Here is an 18,518-nt window from a genome sequence, read left to right on the forward strand (position 1 = left end):
GGCTTCTTTCATTTTACAAAATGTTTTTTTAATCCATTAATTTTATTATATTTATTGTTGTACAACCATCATCACAACCCATCATTCCATCCCAAACCCCCAGCCCATTCCTCCCACTCCAACCTATCTCCATTGGTAACCGTAAGTTTCTCAAAGTCTGTGAGTCAGTTTCTGTTCTGCAAAGAATTTCATTTTATCCCTCACTATCTGACTAACTTCACTTAGCATGAAGGGTCATCCCATAGCATAGACCTGAACTTCTTTCCTATGCACTGCCAAACAATATTCCATTGCACCAATATTCCAACATACCACATTTCACTTGTTAATTCATGAGCGGATAGCCATACATTTTGGCTGTTATGAATAATAACTAATGCTGCTGTCAGTGTTCACACACATTTCTTTTTTTCTTTTCTTTTTAGGGCTACACCATGGCATATGGAGGTTCCAAAGCTAGGGATTAACTCAGAGCTGTAGCTGCCAGCCTACGCCACAGCCACAGCAATGCCAGATACAAGCCGCATCTGTGACCTACACCACAGCTTATGGCAATATCAGATCCTCAATACACTGAGCAAGGCCAGAGATTGAACCTGCATCCTCATGGATGCTAGTCAGATTCGTTAACTGCTGAGCCACGACGGGAACTCCCATACACATTTTTATGTGGGCATGTGTTTTTATTTCTTTTAGGTATATACCTAAAAATGGAAATGCTGGGTCAAATGGTAGCTCTATTTATCCTTTGAAATCAACTGCTAGATTTTTTTAGAAAGTAACTGTATCATTTTACATCCCCACCAACAGTGTTTGAGGGTTCCAATTGATCTGCCTTCTTGCCAACATTTGTTATTATCTGACTTTTTAGTTCTAGCCACTCTTGTGGGTATCAAGTGCTATCTCACTGTGGTTTTGATTTGCATTTCCCTAATGGGAAATGATGTTGAGTATCTTTTCATGGGCTTATTGGCCATTAGAGAAATGTCTCTTCAGATTTTGACCATTTACAGATTATTTGTATTTTTTGTACTAAGTTATAATCTGATTCTTTTTGGCATTATTTATTATAAATAAATCAGTGGCCACAAGTACTTTGTCTGTTTAGAGTAACAGAAATTCACAGTGATTGTGACATGGGGAGGGCCTGAGACTTAACTTCATTGCTTAATTTAATAGTATGAAGACAAATTTAGGAAAATATTTAGCCTACTTAAGAGAATAAGCCTGATGTACTCAACTTCAAATTTTTGGTATAGTCCCTATATAAATTTAAACTGGTTTTTTATATTTCCATTAAAGTGCATTTGGCAGGACCTGAACTTGTTCTTTTTTTGTGATATTTGTTTTTGAAAATGATAAAATTTAGTGTCCTTCAAATATTACAGGATTCTAATTTCTTTAATGATTCTAAATTAGCAGAGTTCCACTGATGTTCCACATCTATTTAATTTCCTTCATGAAAGAAGGAACCCATATTTACTATTTTAAGCAGAAAATAATTGTGACTCTCTGGCATATGACATAGGAGCAAGATGTAAGAAAAAAAGATTTAATTCAAATTTTATGTAATAAAGAGGTAGTAGGATAGAGAAGAGCTTAATTATTGTCTTTGAAATCCAGCACTTGTAACAAAGTAGTTTTCCCTTTAGGGATGTTGTTACTTCTGCCATGAGATCAAAGTGGCTGACTTATCGCCCATCAGAGTGGGTCATCATGAGTGGAAGGACATTGATGTGGGACGTTACTAGAGGCTTAATAGAAGGGCAGATCTTTCCATACAGTAACACTTCAGTGATTCTGTCCCCATACATTCAAGATTGCTGATAATTTTTTGGAAGTGGATGAGACTAGGAATAAAGTCCACCCTCACGGCTCTCAATTACAGGGGCCACTACCTCTCTAGTGTAAGCAGAGCAATATGAAAATCTTTAGGAAGGTGAAAAAATAAATTTAGAGATTTCTTGCATCACTATAGAAGCATCATCCATTTCCTGATGAACAACTGAGACGTTAATTATTAAAGACTGCGTTTTTTTTAAACAGATGGGTGACACTAGCTTAGAACAGGATCTCTCAGCCTCAGCTATTGATATGTTGGGTTGGATAAGTCTCCTTCCTGCATTGCTTTAAGGAGTAGAAGGAAGACCCCTGCCCAATACACCTTTCATGCTTCAGAAAGTTAAAAGACTATTAGAAATGGCAGTCTGTTTGAATCGCAGCTTGAGAAAATATCCCTACATTCTTGGAAAACACCTTTATGAGCTAGGCAGCATGTGTTCCTATTGTGATTGGAAGAAATAAGCATAAATGTAGATTCTGATTGTTAGGAAGAAAATGTGATAGAAACATAAGAGATTTGCAAATTTTATCATACAGCATCATTTACACATTCTCACACACCCGATTCCCTTGACCTTGACCTTGACCCAGCCCCTCAGAACATATGGGTGGAAAAGAGGTGCTTGGAGGAAAGGCCTTGCATTTCATGGGCAAGAGAGAAGAAAGAATAGGAAGCTCAGGAAAGCATGGAGTATAGAGAGCATCCTGCCGGCTGCTAGGATTTTAGTGACCTTACAGGTCAGAAATATCCTTAAATCCCAGTGCCAGCAGTTAGAGGTCATTGGGGTCTGGACTGCATATCCTCTGAGGAAGAACCATTGGCTTGGTCATCGGAGAGGTTCCAAGGAGACTTCCAGCTGAGAGGCAGGGAAGCGAATTCCAGGCAGAAAGAACAGCCAGTGCAAAGGCCTTGCCATGAAATATTGACATCGTTGAGTCTGAAAATACTTGGTGAAAGGAATGTAAGCTCTTATCCTCAATTCTCCGAGGTTTTCACAGGCACCTATTTGGGCTGCGCACCTTTGCCTTGTGCGACCCGTTCCGTTCCCACCAGTATACGCTGAGCAAAGATGAGTGAACTGATGTACTTACAAGGTGGGAGAACATTGTCCTAGATTTATGCCCTGGTCTCTCCAGTGGAATAAAAAAGAAAGTGAGGAAGATGCTGTTAGGCTTCCTGAAAGCAAAGGGGACTGCTGCCCATGGTCCATGGTCAAAGCATCCTGGAAATACCAGGTAATTTCCATGTCTAACCAGTCCCCAACTTAGAGGATTATCCAGAAAAGGGAAAGAAAGTCTCTGCAAAACAGGTTCTTATTCCAAAAAAAAAAAAAATCAAGTGAGAAATACAGCATTATTTGAATAGTGTGAGAATGTGAATTGCAAAGAACTACCTGTTTGCAGTTGCACAATAAAAATATGTTGGTTTCTAATTTTAATTAGATCAAGCCAAACAAAATCATACTCTTAGAAACTTGTCACCTTGGAGTCTGGTCTTTTCTTTTCTTTCTCATCCATACTGCACATGAACTTTCTCCCTCATCCATTTAGCTTGTCAATACATTCCTGTTTTTGCCCCATCCCCCAGTGACACTTCTGCTGTCAGTTGCTTCTATACAAGCTTAATTTGTGTAACTGCCTTCATTATGCCTCTGATGAAATGTATTCATGCTAATGTGTGGCTTCAAGGAGGCATTTTCATTTTTAAGCTTTTTATCTCTAATTAATGAATAAGAGGATTTGCCTCTCCAGGGAATTTACATTATCAGCCAAGATGTGGATATCTGGGAGGAGCAGAGAGGGTCCCTAGATCACCTGTGTCCTAACCAGCTGGCCCTGAGGGTGTAATGAGCCCTGGACCCTGCAGGCACAGTCGCTCTTCTTGTCAAGATTCCCTTCTCCCTGGGATGCCCTAAGTCAGTCCAACCTTCCAAGTAGCTTCTGAGAACAAAGGAGGAAGAGAGCTTCTCCAAAGGCCTGGGGCCATTCATTGCTGTGTTCTAGAGGTGCCTGGACGTGTCCATGCCCTGCATCTTCTCACCCGTGTTGTCTTCTAACTTCTTCCTTCCTTCCCTCCCTTCCTCCTTCCTTTCTTCTTTCTTTCTGTCTCTCTCTCTCTCTTTTTTTTTTTTTTTTTTTTTTTTTTTTGCTTTTTAGGGCTGCACTTGCAGCATATGGAGGTTTATGGAGGTTCCCAGGCTAGGGGTTGAATCAGAGCTACAGCGGCCGGCCTACACCACCGCCACAGCCACAGCAATCTGGGATCTGAGCCACATCTGCGACCTACACCACAGCTCATGGCAATGCCGGATCCTTAACCCATTGAACGAAGCCAGCAATCAAACTCACATCCTCATTGATCCTGGTCAGGTTCATTAACTGCTGAGCCATGACGGCAACACCTTCCTTTCTTCTTTCTTTCCTCCTTCCCACCCACCTCAAGTCTTTGGTACCTTCTGAGTTTGACATTCTATAATATGCTTCTGTCTCCTCTATTGGTTAGCTTCTAACATAATTATGTTTCTAGGATAGACATGTGTAGTAAACTATAAAAGAAATATGTACATGTGGGAGTTCCCATTGTGGCTCAGTGGGTTAAGACCCTCACTAGTATCCATGAGGATGCAGGTTCAATCTCTGGCCTCACTCAGTGGATCAAGGATCCACCGTTGCCACAAGTTGTGGCATAGGTCAAAGATGTGGCTTGGATCTGGTGTGGCTATGGCTGTGGCGTAGGCCGGCAACTGCAGCTCCAATTGGACCCCTAGCCTGAGAACTTCCATATGCTGCAGGTGCGGCCCTAAAAAAAGAAAAAAAATCAAATTAAATAAATGTTTAAATGTATACTAAATCATGCCCTGTACATAGTGCTTGAGATTCAAATTCCAGTAGTGCTTGAGGTTCAAATTCCAGCTCTGACCCTTAGTATAAGTAGCCTTGGGTGGGTCTACGTTTGTCTCTGTTTCAATCTGATCTGGTTGCTGTAGGAAGAAAATGAGATCAAGCCTCTAAGGCACCAAGAGAGCATCTGGGAGCCACTTCCAGGGTGGGAGCCCCTCGTGTTCATTCTCACCACCGCCCCTGGCATCGTGTAAGGTGCTGGATGTGCAGGGTGAGCCTCGCAGATGCGGCACCCACTCCTGGAGGCCTTGGCCCCATGGAGGAGGCATAAATTAACCAAATAAGTGTGAACATGACTAAGTTACAAATTATAATACATGCTCTGAAGGAAAAAATATTATTTTCTGTGAGAGAAAAATAAATAGGGGCCAGTTTTTGCTTGGGTCATCCGAAAAGAGGTCTGGAAGTGTCACTGAAGGGGAGCCCCCCTGAGTAGGAGCCCACCACATGAGGAATTCGGAGAAGAGCACGCCTGGCTGAGAGAACAGCACTGGCGAAGGCTCTGAGGAAGGAAAGCATGAGAATGTCATAAAGAAGAAGCCATCTTCCCAGGAGCGTGGTGAACCAGAGGAGAGTAAAGAGACAAGACTGGGGATCGGCCAAGGACCAGACCAGCAGGGCCTCAAACGCAAAGAGGCAGAGAATTAGAGATGAAAGTTGATCTACAGTAGTCGTAGCATCTGCTTATGGGAAGCTTTATAAAACTCTTTACATTTATTATTGCTTAAGTGCTCCCAAGAGATCAGGGAAAATCAGTATGGAGAAAGATTGATTCTGCCCGATGAGTATCATGGGTGATCTGCAGTGAAGCTTTTATTTATTTACTTTTTTTAGGGATGCACCCATGGCATATGGAAATTCCCAGACTAGGGGTTGAATTGGAGCTGTAGCTGCCAGCCTATGCCACAGCCACAGCAATGCCAGATCTGAGCCACATCTGCAACCTACACCACTGCTCACACCAAGACTGGATCCACTGCATAGGGCCAGGGACTGAACCTGTGTCCTCATGGACACTAGTCAGGTTTGTTACCACTGAGCCACAGCAGGAACACCAAATGATGCTCCTTTTAGAGAGTGGTAGAAAGGAAAAGCAGCTTTTCCCCAGGGCATTAGCATGGAAACTGTCGGATGAGAAAGGAGTAGGAGGCAGCTTTGTCGGAGGCATCCCAGACCCAGTGGGTTTGCAGTGATTCAGCCCATCCCTGAGCCATGGAAGGGAGGTGAGTGGATGGCCGCGCTCCTTGGGACGGCAGTCCAGGCTGAGCCTGATCCTTCTCTCCCTTGCCCTCACAGGTACGCCATCCTGACCACAGCCACCTGGCCCACATGGAGAGGGGACGAGAAACAAGGGGTCCTCCACTTGCTGCAGTCCGTCAACATGGACAGTGACCAGTTCCAGCTCGGCAGGAGCAAAGTGTTCATCAAAGCCCCTGAGTCTGTGAGTTTCCTCAGGGCCCCCTTCTCCCCGCAGCACAGCGTGGCTGGCTTCTTTTTCTCATCCTTTGGTTCATCCCTTAAGTCTAAGTGTGGGCCATTCCCCCTGCCCAGCACCCTCGGAGTGGATGAAAAGCTGTCATCATAAAAGCTTTTTCTTTTCTTACTTACTGTCTCTCCCACTCTAGCTGGTCATCGCCTTGAGGTCAGGGTCTGTTCTATGTGCTGCTGTGTCCTGAGAGCCTCGTGAAGAATGTGGCTCCTAGGAGGTGCCCAGTAGTTACTGTTAGTGTCCAATAGTGTCTCAGCTAAAAGGGACTTCGTCGCCCACAAAGCAGGCTTGGGTAAACCTACATCCTCCCCTGGGCGACACCAAACAGGTCCTGTCTGAGGCCTCCTCCTTCAAGGCAGAGCAGACCCTGGAGTGAGAATTCCCACTTGTATCTTGAAGACCCGGAGGAAGCCTGAATAGGACTTCGAGGAGACCAGTAGGTAGGAGAAATCTTTGGCTTAAAGAATGCGAATTCTTACCAGTAAGGGATTCAAACAGACTTTTGACAATTCACAAACTCACCAGACCTTCACAGATGAATTTGGAGGAACTTTTTTTTTTTTGTCTTTTTTCCATTTCTTGGGCCGCTCCCACAGCATATGGAGGTTCCCAGGCTAGGGGTCAAATCAGAGCTGTAGCCACCAGCTTACGCCAGAGTCAAAGCAATACAGGATCCGAGCCTCATCTGCAAGATACACCACAGCTCACGGCAACACCGGATCCTTAACCCACTGATCGAGGCCAGGGATTGAACCCGCAACCTCATGGTTCCTGGTCGGATTCATTAACCACTGTGCCACGATGGGAACTCCTGGAGGAACTTCTTAATCTTTCCTGATGAGGCTGTGGTCACTGAGCCTAATGATGGCCAATAGGACGCTCTCAGTTTGAGCATGAATCCCACAGAGCCCCTCAGTTCTTTTGCCCCATTAGCCCTAGAACTGTGGAATGAAGACGCTCCTTTTTTTTTTTTTTTTTTTTTTTTTTGCTTTTTACGGCTGCACCCGTGGCATATAGAGGTTCACAGGCTAGGGGTCAAATCAGAGCTGCAGCCACCAGCCTCCCTCACAGCCACAGTAATGCAGGATCAGAGCCATGTCTGCGACCTACACCACAGCTCATGGCAACCCCGGATCCTTAACCCACTGAGCGAGACCAGGGATTGAACCCGCATCCTCATGGATACTAGTTGGATACCACTGAACCACAATGGGAATTCCTCCAAAGACGCCCCCTTTTTAAGGTGAAAGAAATGTTAGAGCCAGCCACAGTTGGGCATCATCATTTCCTGGTCTTCTAACAATTATAGGCCCCATTTCCAGAGTCTGTGGTGAATTTGGCAAAATTAGTCACCATATCAAGGGGAAATACTGTGAGAGCTTGCAGTGTTGGTAAAAATGGCAACATTTGACTTTAGGCAAATTCTGGTCTCCAGTGAGTTTCCTCCTCTGCAGTGGGCCCATGGCTGCTGTTCTCCCAGCCTCACAGGATCAGCCTGAGACTCAGAAATGCTAAGGGTTGTAACTGAATGGCTTTGTGAACCATAAAGATTGTTAAATTAATAAGTGGCACACATCGATAGAACCTGTCTATGAAAAGTTTGTGGTAGCATTTTCCACTTTGAGTTATTTGTAGCTTCACAGCAATTTCATTTCCTAATATAAAATGAAAATGTTGTGTCATACACCATTAAGCAACCCACAGAACAGTTCCTGTTCTTTCTAAAACGGGATGGAGTGATTTATCAGTACAATGGAGAACTCCTCTCTTGTTTTATACCCGCTTTTACTTTTTCAACTTGCTACATTTTCACATTTAATTAAAACAGCCTCAGTGTTTTTTATGCTTTTTTTTTTCTGATTCAGTTGGGATTTAGTATTTTACTTAAAAGATCACAATTTATTTTTGGTTTTCCTTTTCAGTGTCTTCCAGTAACTTTTTTTTTTTTTTTAACTACTACTTGACTCCCCTCTCTGTCATCTTTTTAGACACACACGCACACACACACTCCACTACTCTCACCCCTCCCTCATCACTCATACTTCTGCATCTATCCCTGACATTGCCAATACTTTTACAAAAATCGGTTTTTAAAACCACCTGTGGAGTTCTCACTGCGGCACAATGGGATTGGCAGCATCTGTGGAGCACTGGGACACAGGTTCGGTTCCCCAGCCCAGCACAGTGGGTTGAGGATCCAGCATTGCCGCTGCTGCAGCTTAGGTTGCAACTGCAGCTTGGATGCATTCCCTGGCCTGGGAACTCCATATGCCATGCGGCAACCAAAAAGGAGAAAAAGAAAAAATCTACCTTGCGAATTGTGCCTTTACTTTTATAGTAAATGTGATGAATTTTTAAAATAATCTATTTTGCTTTCAGAGCAAACAGGAGGAATCAGATGCCAGAGGGATTTGTTTTCTTTATCTGTTACATGTGTTCACTATTTTTGCTTCCCTCTCTCTCTCTTTTTTCTTGAACCTCCCTGATTTCTAAGTCGTATGGATTTTGGAAAGAACCTTAAGCCCAGATAATCTTTGAAATAGTCTATAGGAAGTTGGGAATTGGTTGCCTCTTCATCGTTTCTGAGTCACAAGTGTATTTTCTATGACTCCCCCAAAATAGTTCTGGGAAAGGAGAAGAAAACAAGACTTACTCAGAAACCCAACACACGAGAAGAAACACCAACGGATAATCTTCCAGGAGATCACAGGGCTCAGATTTTAAACATTCTGTCCAATCATTAAGCAAACCTTTGGTTCTAGAAACATTTTCCTTGTGCTTGTTGCAGGTGGCACTGAGGACTGTGGGATGATGTGCCCCTCGCTTGCCATTTTGAGTTTGAGATGTTTTGGCTCAGCTGGGGCTGGGAGAAGGAGAAGCTGAGAGCCCAGAGGAGGCAGATGTGGCTGCTGGGTATAGACCCAGATAAACAGAGACGACAAATCAAGCCCAGCTGCCTTCAAACCGGTCTCACTTGTTTAACTTGGAACATTTTTCCAATGATACTCATCATCTTTGGGTTTTTCTTGGTCCATTTTATTTTTGTTCCTCGAGAGCCATATACACTACTTCCTAGGTGGATGAGAGTTTCCCACCATTTTTTGAGTTGATTAGATGCAGATTTACTGAGAAAGACTTGTCTGTCAAAGTGAGGGAGAGCCTGTATCCTCTACCCTCTTTTCACTTTCCAGCCCCACCCAACCTTAGTTCCATTTTTCTCTGTCAGATGGAGATCACAGATAGGTGGCTCATGTAGCCGTTGAGCAGTTGAACAAAATCATGTGTGAGAAGCCATCTAGAATGATTCCTGACCCATGGTGGGCACTCGGTTCATCACAGCTATTCACTATCTTCATTATTAAGAGCTTTGTCCAGTGCGTGCAACAGTCAGTAGTGTTTGTTTGTTTGTTTGTCTTTTTGTCCTTTTTAAGGCTGCACCCATGGCATATGAAGGTTCCCAGGCTAGGGGTCCAATCGGAGCTGTAGCCGCCAGCCTATACCACAGCCACAGCAATGCCAGATCCTTAACCCACTGAGTGAGGCCAGGGATCAAACCCACAACCTCATGGTTCCTAGTCGGATTTGTTTCCTCTGCGCCACGATGGGAACTCCAGTATTTATTGCTTGTTAAGATGGCCTGAGTCTCAGGACCCGCCAGTGTGTGATGTGGGCCCTTTCCCCACAACATTCAGGCCCTCTTGCTGAATCCAAGTGCTGACTTACACATCGTAAGTCCAGCTCCAGTCTCTGGTTTGTATCCTCTGCCCTCATGACTCCTCGGAGATTTCTGTGAGGCAGAAAGTCTCTACTTCCATGGAAATGAAAGTAGGCAGCCCTCTTTCGACAGCAGCACAAGCTCTGCTCCTGCAAAGGCTGAAAAAAATCCAGTTAAGAGGCTATATTTAAAAAACAAAAAGGATATAAGGAGTTCCCATCGTGGCGCAGTGGAAACGAATCTGACTAGGAACCATGAGATTGTGGGTTCAATCCCTGGCCTCGCTCAGTGGGTTAAGGATCTGATGTTGCTGTGAGCTGTGGTGTAGGTCGCAGACGTGGCTCAGATCCTGAGTTGCTGTGGCTGTGGTGTAGGCTGGCAGCTACAACTCCGATTCGACCCCTAGCCTGAGAACTTCCATATGCCATGGGAACGGCCCAAGAAAATGGGAAAAAGGCAAAACAACAACAACAAAAAAGGCTATATGCAACACTAGACAATAACCTCTACCAACTCATTTGATCCAGCCGCTTAATATCCTCTTGAGATCGAGGTGGGAAATAAGTGGATGTGTTGAATCACTCATTTGATTCCCAGAGAGGTCATATGCAAGGCAGGGCCAACACCATTATTAAGGTCCAACTGAATACACTTGGATACAGCCTTTTTTTTTCTTTTTTTTTGGCCACCCTGAAGTATATGTGGTTCCCTGGTCAGGGATCAGATCCAACCGCAGTTGCAACCTCCACTGCAGCTGCGGCAATGCTGGATCCTTTAACCCACTGGGCTGGGGATCCAACCTGTATCCTGGCGCTGCAGAGACACCACCAATGCCATTGCACCATAGCAGGAACTCCTGCACTTTGTTTTTTAATTAAAAGAAAAAAATAATGTAAAAGTTACAGTCATCATAAACAACATAGTAACCATTTTGTCACATTTGTTTGTGTCTGAGAAGCTGCAATTTATGACTTTGGTTAAACTGAGTATCTGGGAATACCCAAAAAAGTGATGTCCAAGTCCTGTGAATTGGCTCACATTTGCCTTCTCTACCTTCACAGCTATTTCTTCTAGAAGAAATGAGAGAAAGAAAATATGATGGGTATGCCCGGGTGATCCAAAAAACTTGGAGGAAATTTGTGGCCCGGAAGAAATACGTCCAAATGAGAGAAGAGGGTATTGTAGTCACTTTGCTTCATGTATTTACAAAATCGCAAATTACTTTTGAGCTTAAATGAAGTCATGCGTTCATTTTCCTTCCCATATAGTATCGTGTGTTGAAAAATTGTGTTCATTTAGCGTTTCTCTCTGTGATTCCACACTGAGTGCTTTCCTCCTCCTGCTGCTGGGAAACTGACCCTCTTCTGCCTTTTTGGGAATTGCAGCCTCAGACCTGCTGTTGAACAAGAAGGAGAGAAGGAGAAACAGTATTAACAGAAACTTCATCGGAGATTACATCGGGATGGAAGAGCACCCGGAACTCCAGCAGTTTGTAGGCAAGAGAGAGAAGATTGACTTTGCAGACACGGTGACCAAGTATGACAGGAGATTCAAGGTATGTGCTGACTGCCCGCCTCTGAGTCACACATCAGAGTCCTTAGGGTTTTGGGTTTTGGGGTTTTTTTTTGCCCTGCTTATCACATGTAGAAGTTCTTGGGCCAGGGATCAAACCCACATCACTGCTGTGACCCAAGCCACTGCAAATGACAATGCTGGATCTTTAATCTGCTGAACCACAATAGAACTCCAGGGTCATTAGTTATATATTTCTTTTTTATTTTTATTTATTTTTTTTTTGCTGCTTCTGTCTTTGGATAGGGTCCTTAGTTTTAAAAATAACTTATAGGGAGTTCCCATCGTGGCTCAGCGGTAATGAACCCAACTAGTATCCATGAGGATGTGCATTCAGTCCTTGCCCTTGCTTGGTGGATCAAGGATCTGGTGTTACCGTGAGCTGTGGTATAGGTTGCAGATGCAGATCCTGCATTGCTGAGGCTGTGGTGTAGGCCGGCAGCTGCAGCTCTGATTCAACCCATAGCCTGGGAACTTCCATAGGCCGAGGCTGTGGCCCTATATAAAGCAAAAAATAAAAAAAAGTAAAAGTAATATACAATTTTGCTTTTCTGATTATTAAAACAGTAGAAAAATTTACAAAATGCAGAGAAGCCAGAAGACAAATAACCACCCGTACCCAGAAACAAGCGCTGGTAACATTTTGTATTTAATCCCTTAGAACTTCTCTATGCACACACCTTTCCCGGCTGGTTTATGTCCTGGGTTGTTTTTCTCTTACAGTGTGTGGGAGAACATTCCATATTAATAGATGTGTCAGTATGAATTATTTTGTTTAGCTGCATAGTATCCAACAGTTACTTACATATATATATTGTCTTTTTAGAGCCACACTAGTGGCATATGGAGGATCCCAGGCTAGGGGTCAAATTGGAGCTACAGCTGCCGGCCTACATCACAGCCACAACATCAGATCCGAGCACATCTGCGAACTACACTGCAGCTCATGGCATTGCCAGATCCTTTACCCACTGAGCAAGGCCAGGGATCGAATCCGTGTCCTCATGGGTATAGTTGGGTTCATTACTACTGAGCCATGATGGGGGCTCTCACGATATGTTAAACCAGTTTCTTATGAGCTTCTTCTTTTTCTTTCTTTTTTTTTTTTTTTTTTACTATCATAAGTAAAAGGATGCAGTGAGCATCCTTACACTGGTCTTTACAGATCTTTAAAATAAACTGATAGGTGTGGAATCACTGGGTTGAAAGATTCAGAGTATCAAGCAAGGTGTTTACCCATCTCCCCTGAGGGAAAGACTAAGCAGGACTTTCATGTAGCCACTCGGGATGACTGTTTTTTTGTTTTTGTTTTTTAACCTCTTCCCTTAGACACTTTGTTTTCCCTGATAAAATCTTGGCCTCATAGTGAAATCTGAAATCTTGACAGCTCATGGACCCATTAAGAACATTTTTGTGTGTTGTTTCTTGTTTGTTTTTTGGTCAGGAAAGGAAAACAATGAAATAAATAACAAGATTCATTTAGCAAGAAGGATGATGATGTTTTGCTGAAACCAAATCATTCCTTACAACCTGAATGTGGTGCCAGCTGCTCTAGCGGTGGAGTTGAATGCAAACATGGGCTCTCAGTAGTGTCTGCGTGTAACACAGTATGCTTATGTTATATTTTTAAGGATTATCTGTGAAATTAAAATTTACCAATTTTTAAAAGGTGAAAATTTCATGGACTCACAAAAATTACATAGGCAGACACTTGAGGGATTCCTGTGTGAGAAACATTCTGTAGCAGTAGGGTCATCATATGCCTTGGTTTGCCCCAGACTGTTCCTTCGCACCTGTTGTCCTGACACCATAGGAGGATCCATATGAGTCTGCCGTTTTTGTAAGTCAAAGAGAGTCAAGTATCAGAGGTTTTATATACATTGACCTAATAATCATTAATAATGCTCACTTTTGCTCCCAAGAGATGTGGTTAGGTGATAAATGGAGTGGCCATCCAAAGGTAGCAGAATTTTGCCATCTGACACAGCTTCCCTTCACCTGGCACAAAGGCCCATCTTGTGGACGGCTGTCACTTTGACCTTTCTTAACACACCTCTCCTTGCAGAGTGTCAAGCGAGACTTGCTCCTTACTCCCAAGTGTTTGTACTTAATTGGACGAGAAAAGGTCAAACAAGGCCCAGACAAAGGCCTGGTGAAGGAGGTGCTGAAGCGGAGAATTGAGATGGAGAGGATCTTGTCCGTGTCCCTCAGGTGAGTGGGGGGTGGGGGCGGGGCAGCCCCCTCTGGCCTCAGCATCACCCTCTGCTACTCCACGCACAGCCTAGGGAAGGGCCTAGGCAGGCTCCCCAATCAAAATCGTGATGAAAGAGTTCCCACTGTGGCCCAGTGGAAATGAATCCGACTAGGAACCATGAGGTTTCGGGTTTGATCCCTGGTCTCATTCCGTGGGTTAAGGACCCAGCGTCGCCATGAGCTGTGGTGTAGGTCGCAGACACGGTTCGGATCCCTCTTTGGTGTAGCTGTGGTGTAGGCTGGCGGCTACAGCCCCAATTAGACCCCAGCCTAAGAACCTCCATATGCCGCTGGTGCGGTCCTAAAAGACAAAAAAAAAAAAAAAATGACAAGAACTGAGTTTCCTCTTCTTCCCTAGGAAGATCTGACCTTCATGGGTCTCAGGGCGATCTTATTCCTCAGGGAATGAGATGACAAGAAAAGGTGCCTTCTGATCTGCTCCTCTGATCAAGGGATCCTCGGATTCTTTGTTCTCATAAAATGTGAGAGATAAACCTAGTATGTGAAACAAGCCGAGCATAATTGCTATTACTGCGGTGGGGCCAAGCGTCAAGCCCGCCTTGCTCTTGTTGAAGACCTACCCCATTTCACCAGGAAAGGCCAAGCAGAGGTGGCCTTGAGGTCATCAGTAAAGCTTTTTTAGTTTTATGACAGCTGTGACCTCTGAGTGTCCTAAAAGGGAAGTTTTCTTGGAGTCCTTGAAGCCCTTCCTCTTGTTAATGCCCAGGATTGGTCTCCATAATCTGCAATCCTGGAGTCATTGCCAGATGCTCCCTTCAGCTCCAAGTTCACAGGCGGGAACTTGCTCTTCCTGTCAGCATTCTGGCTTGCTTTTGGCAGAGGGGCTTCCTTGCAGGCTGAGATTCCCTAACTCTTCATATGCTAATACTTCCTAGACTAAGCTCCCTCCTATGAGGGAGATCCTGTCAGTGCACTGGAAGCTAGTAAAAGAGGAAGAAAAGCCCCTTTGAGCCCAGCAGCTTCCTCCTTGAGTGCATCCTTCTGAAGATACCACTGCTTCTTGCCAGAGCAGCCTTCAGGCTGCATCACATTAAAAGTAGAAATGTTCCAGGAGTTTCCGATGTGGCTCAGCAGTAACCAACCCAGCTACTATCCATGAGGATGAGCGTTCCATCCCTGGTCTCACTCAGTGGGTTAGGGATCTGGCGTTGCCATGAGCTGTGGTATAGGTTGCGGCTCAGATCCTGCGTTGCTGTGACTGTGGTTTGGGCCAGCAGCTACAGCTCCAATTCAACCCCTAGCCTGGGAACTTCCACATGCCGCAGGTGTCGCCCTAAAAAAATAAATAAATAAATGAAAGTAAAGATGTCCTGGTTGCTGGAGAACATGTCTTCCAGGAATTAGGACACCTCGAAGCTCCTATTCCGCACAGAGGACAAATTGCCTCCTTTTAGGAAAAAGCAGTGGTTTTATGTGCCTAGGCCTTGGACCTGCTAGGCTGGAAATCCTGGCTCCAGTGTGATAACCAAAGCAGATTTTAAGTTGTGTCCATTCTTGCCTGTGTCCCTGTGGTTTCCCATTCTGTCTGTTCCCAGTTTTTCTGATAAAGGGCCAGGCAGTACAGGGAAGGTAAGTGTTTAAAACACTTCACCTCAGGATGTGGTAGAACTTGTAAGTTGCCTCACCTCAGATGGGTCTCCGTGGCATGAATTTCACAGAAAAGCTGGTCTTTCTGAGCCTTCAACTCACTGGCTGGACTGAAATCTGAGCCAGGCAGCTCTGCTGGCCCTGCTCTTTCTGGCTGGTTGGGCCCTGAGGGTGCCCTCAGTGTCCACGGAGGCCAGTTGGAAGCGTCTCTTTTTCTTGCATGGATCCAGCTACACCTGGGCTAAGCTGGTTGAGCTGAAACGTTCTGTGTATAGTGAACAGTACATGGGACTGAAAGTCGCAGAGTCACAGCTATGGGTTCACATGCTCATTAATTACTCTGAGTGATTCTTGTTCTTATTATCGTTATGGTCCGAGTCTTCAGACCCCTCAAGGAGTGCCTGATAATCATATGCTGACATTTGTATCAAGCACTTGCTGTCCTGTTGATCAAGTCTTCGAGGCTTATCACAGTGTGGGATAGTCACACTCAAGTTTTCTCCTGCTGTGGGGTTTTTTTTTTTTTTTTTTTTTTTTTTTTGGTCTTTTTGTCTTTTTGTTGTTGTTGTTGTTGCTATTTCTTGGGCCACTCCCGCGGCATAGGGAGGTTCCCAGGCTAGGGGTTGAATCGGAGCTGTAGCCACCGGCCTACGCCAGAGCCACAGCAACGCGGGATCCGAGCCGTGTCAGTAACCTACACCACAGCTCATGGCAAAACCGGATCATTAACCCACTGAGCAAGGGCAGGGATCGAACCCGCAACCTCATGGTTCCTAGTCGGATTCATTAACCACTGCGCCACGACGGGAACTCCTCCTGCTGTGGGTTTGTTTGTTTGTTTGTTTGTTTTGCTTTTTAGGGCTGCACTTGCGGCACATGGAAGTTCCTAGGCTAGGGGTTGAATTGGAGCTGTAGCCACTGGCCTACACCACAGCCACAGCAACATCAGGTCCAAGCCTCGTCTACAACTTACACTACAGCTCACAGCAATGCCGGATCTTTAACCCACTGAACGAGGCCAGGGATCAAACCGATGTCCTCCTGGATACTAGTCAGGCTCATTACCGCTGAGCCACAAGAGAACTCCCTGTCTTTTTTTTTTTTTTTCTTCTTCTCTCACAGCCTCTGGAGACAGAGTGTCTCATTATAAAATCAGATTCTTTCTCTGCTTTCTCTTTGGTATTCATGGTCTGGAAGTGTGCTTCCTTGTGGCCTTTCCTTGTTAGAGGATATAATAAAATGAGGTACTTAGCCTGAAATCTGTTCTGGCTCTAGGGGGAAAAAAGCCTGAGTCATTTGAATTTGGCATCTCAGCATGTTACAGTTACTGAGCCCTCCACTTGCCAAGATTAATAACTGAGTCCCTCATTTCCTTCATCTATTGAGTTAAGCTCGTAATATACACCAAGTTAGGAATGCAACCAGACGGGCGATGGAGTATGCGGAGTCAAACCCGGAGTGAAAAGTGATTGTGGTACCAGGACACGGAGGGAGAGAGAGAGAAAACGTGTGTCTCCGTGTATGTTCTCAATATATTTCCATATTGGTATAAAGAAAGATTTTTAGGAGTTCCCGTCGTCGCGCAGTGGTTAACGAATCCGACTAGGAACCATGAGGTTGCGGGTTCGGTCCCTGCCCTTGCTCAGTGGGTTAACGATCCGGCGTTGCCGTGAGCTGTGGTGTAGGTCGCAGACGCGGCTCGGATCCCACGTTGCTGTGGCTCTGGCGTAGGCCGGTGGCTACAGCTCCAATTCAACCCCTAGCCTGGGAACCTCCATATGCCGAGGGAGCGGCCCAAGAAATGGCAAAAAGACAAAAAGACAAAAAAAAAAGAAAGAAAGAAAGATTTTTAACAGTTGTCTTGGATGTCAGGAAAAAAGTTGTGACGTGTGGTTTGAAGACTTGGTAAGGCTTCCTCTTGGCTGTTGACTAGAATAAACACCTACTGGCTTTTTCCTGGTCCTACTCTCAGTGTCTCATAAGGTTGACCTTTCAGCCCGCCACTAACTCTTGCAACATCACTACTATCAAAGCCAAATGGGTTCACAGCTCCCTATTTAAACAAATCCACCATATCAAAAAAAAAAAAATTATGGGATAATTTTGGGAAATGTGAACATGGCTAAATTTTTGATATGAAGGATTTATTTTTCATTTCTTTAGGTGTGATAATGGTATTGTGGTTACTTGTATTTAAGGAGGCTTTATCTTTTAGAGATACACACTGAAGTATTTAAGGCTAAAATAATACAATACTTAGACTCTGCTCTAAAATAACCTAGGTGGTATGTGGAAGTGGGGAGAGTAGTGGAACTGTACACAAATTTGATTGTCTGGATCGATCATTGTTGAAACCTCCTGACATGTGGAAGTTCATTCTGTTCTTCTGCTTTTTTATATATTTGAAATTTTCCATAAGAAAATGTTTTTCCTAATCCTTCCTAGACATATTTTTAGAAGTCTTCCTTTCATAAATGTACTGAAATATTATATGTACATATTATCACTTCAATTATAATAATTAAAAATTTTTAAGTAAATCCTATAAACAAGTGGAATACAATCAAATTTCCAAGCTTCTGCACAGCGTAGGAAACCATTAAAAAAAAAAAAAAAAAAGGAAAGTCAGCCTACAGAATGGGAGAAAATAGTTGCTCTCTCTCCAACATATACAAACAACCCATACAACTCAATAACATAAACACAACCAACCCAATCGAAAAATGGGTAGAAGACCTAAATAGACAATTCTTCAAAGAAGACATATAGATGGCCGATAGGTACATGAAAAGATGCTCAACATCACTTATTATTAGGGAAATGCAAATCAAAACTGCAATGAAGTACCACCTACCACCGGTCAGAATGGTGTCGTTTTGTTTTTGTTTTTGTTTTCTTTTACGTCAGATGGGTAATGTGCCAATGTCATAACAAGCTTTGAGGGAGGCACATGTCACGCAGGAACGGAAACACCAATCATCATGCTCAGGAACTACAAAAGGATCGAGAATGGTGTCCTTAATCACTAAGCACATCATTAATGAGTCTACAAGTAGCACATGCTGGAGAGGCTGTGGAGAAAAGGGAGCCCTCCTACCCTGTTGGTGGGAATGTAAATTGGTACAACCACTATGGAAA

At 44.1% G+C, this 18,518-nt stretch overlaps 1 protein-coding gene across 2 annotated transcripts in view; it reads left to right on the top strand.

Moving 5' to 3' along the window:
• MYO1E (myosin IE) overlaps positions 1-18,518 on the top strand; it is a 224,461-nt gene that overhangs the window by 173,815 nt on the left and 32,128 nt on the right. For both annotated transcript variants that reach the window (XM_003353343.5, XM_021073512.1), the window contains exons 19-22: positions 6,040-6,184; positions 11,009-11,123; positions 11,333-11,502; positions 13,585-13,730. In XM_003353343.5, the coding sequence (XP_003353391.2) occupies positions 6,040-6,184; positions 11,009-11,123; positions 11,333-11,502; positions 13,585-13,730 (576 nt within the window). The remainder of the gene's footprint in view (positions 1-6,039; positions 6,185-11,008; positions 11,124-11,332; positions 11,503-13,584; positions 13,731-18,518) is intronic.

The sequence above is a fragment of the Sus scrofa genome, chromosome 1 (assembly GCF_000003025.6).
Source record: "Sus scrofa isolate TJ Tabasco breed Duroc chromosome 1, Sscrofa11.1, whole genome shotgun sequence".
Lineage (NCBI taxonomy): Eukaryota > Metazoa > Chordata > Mammalia > Artiodactyla > Suidae > Sus > Sus scrofa.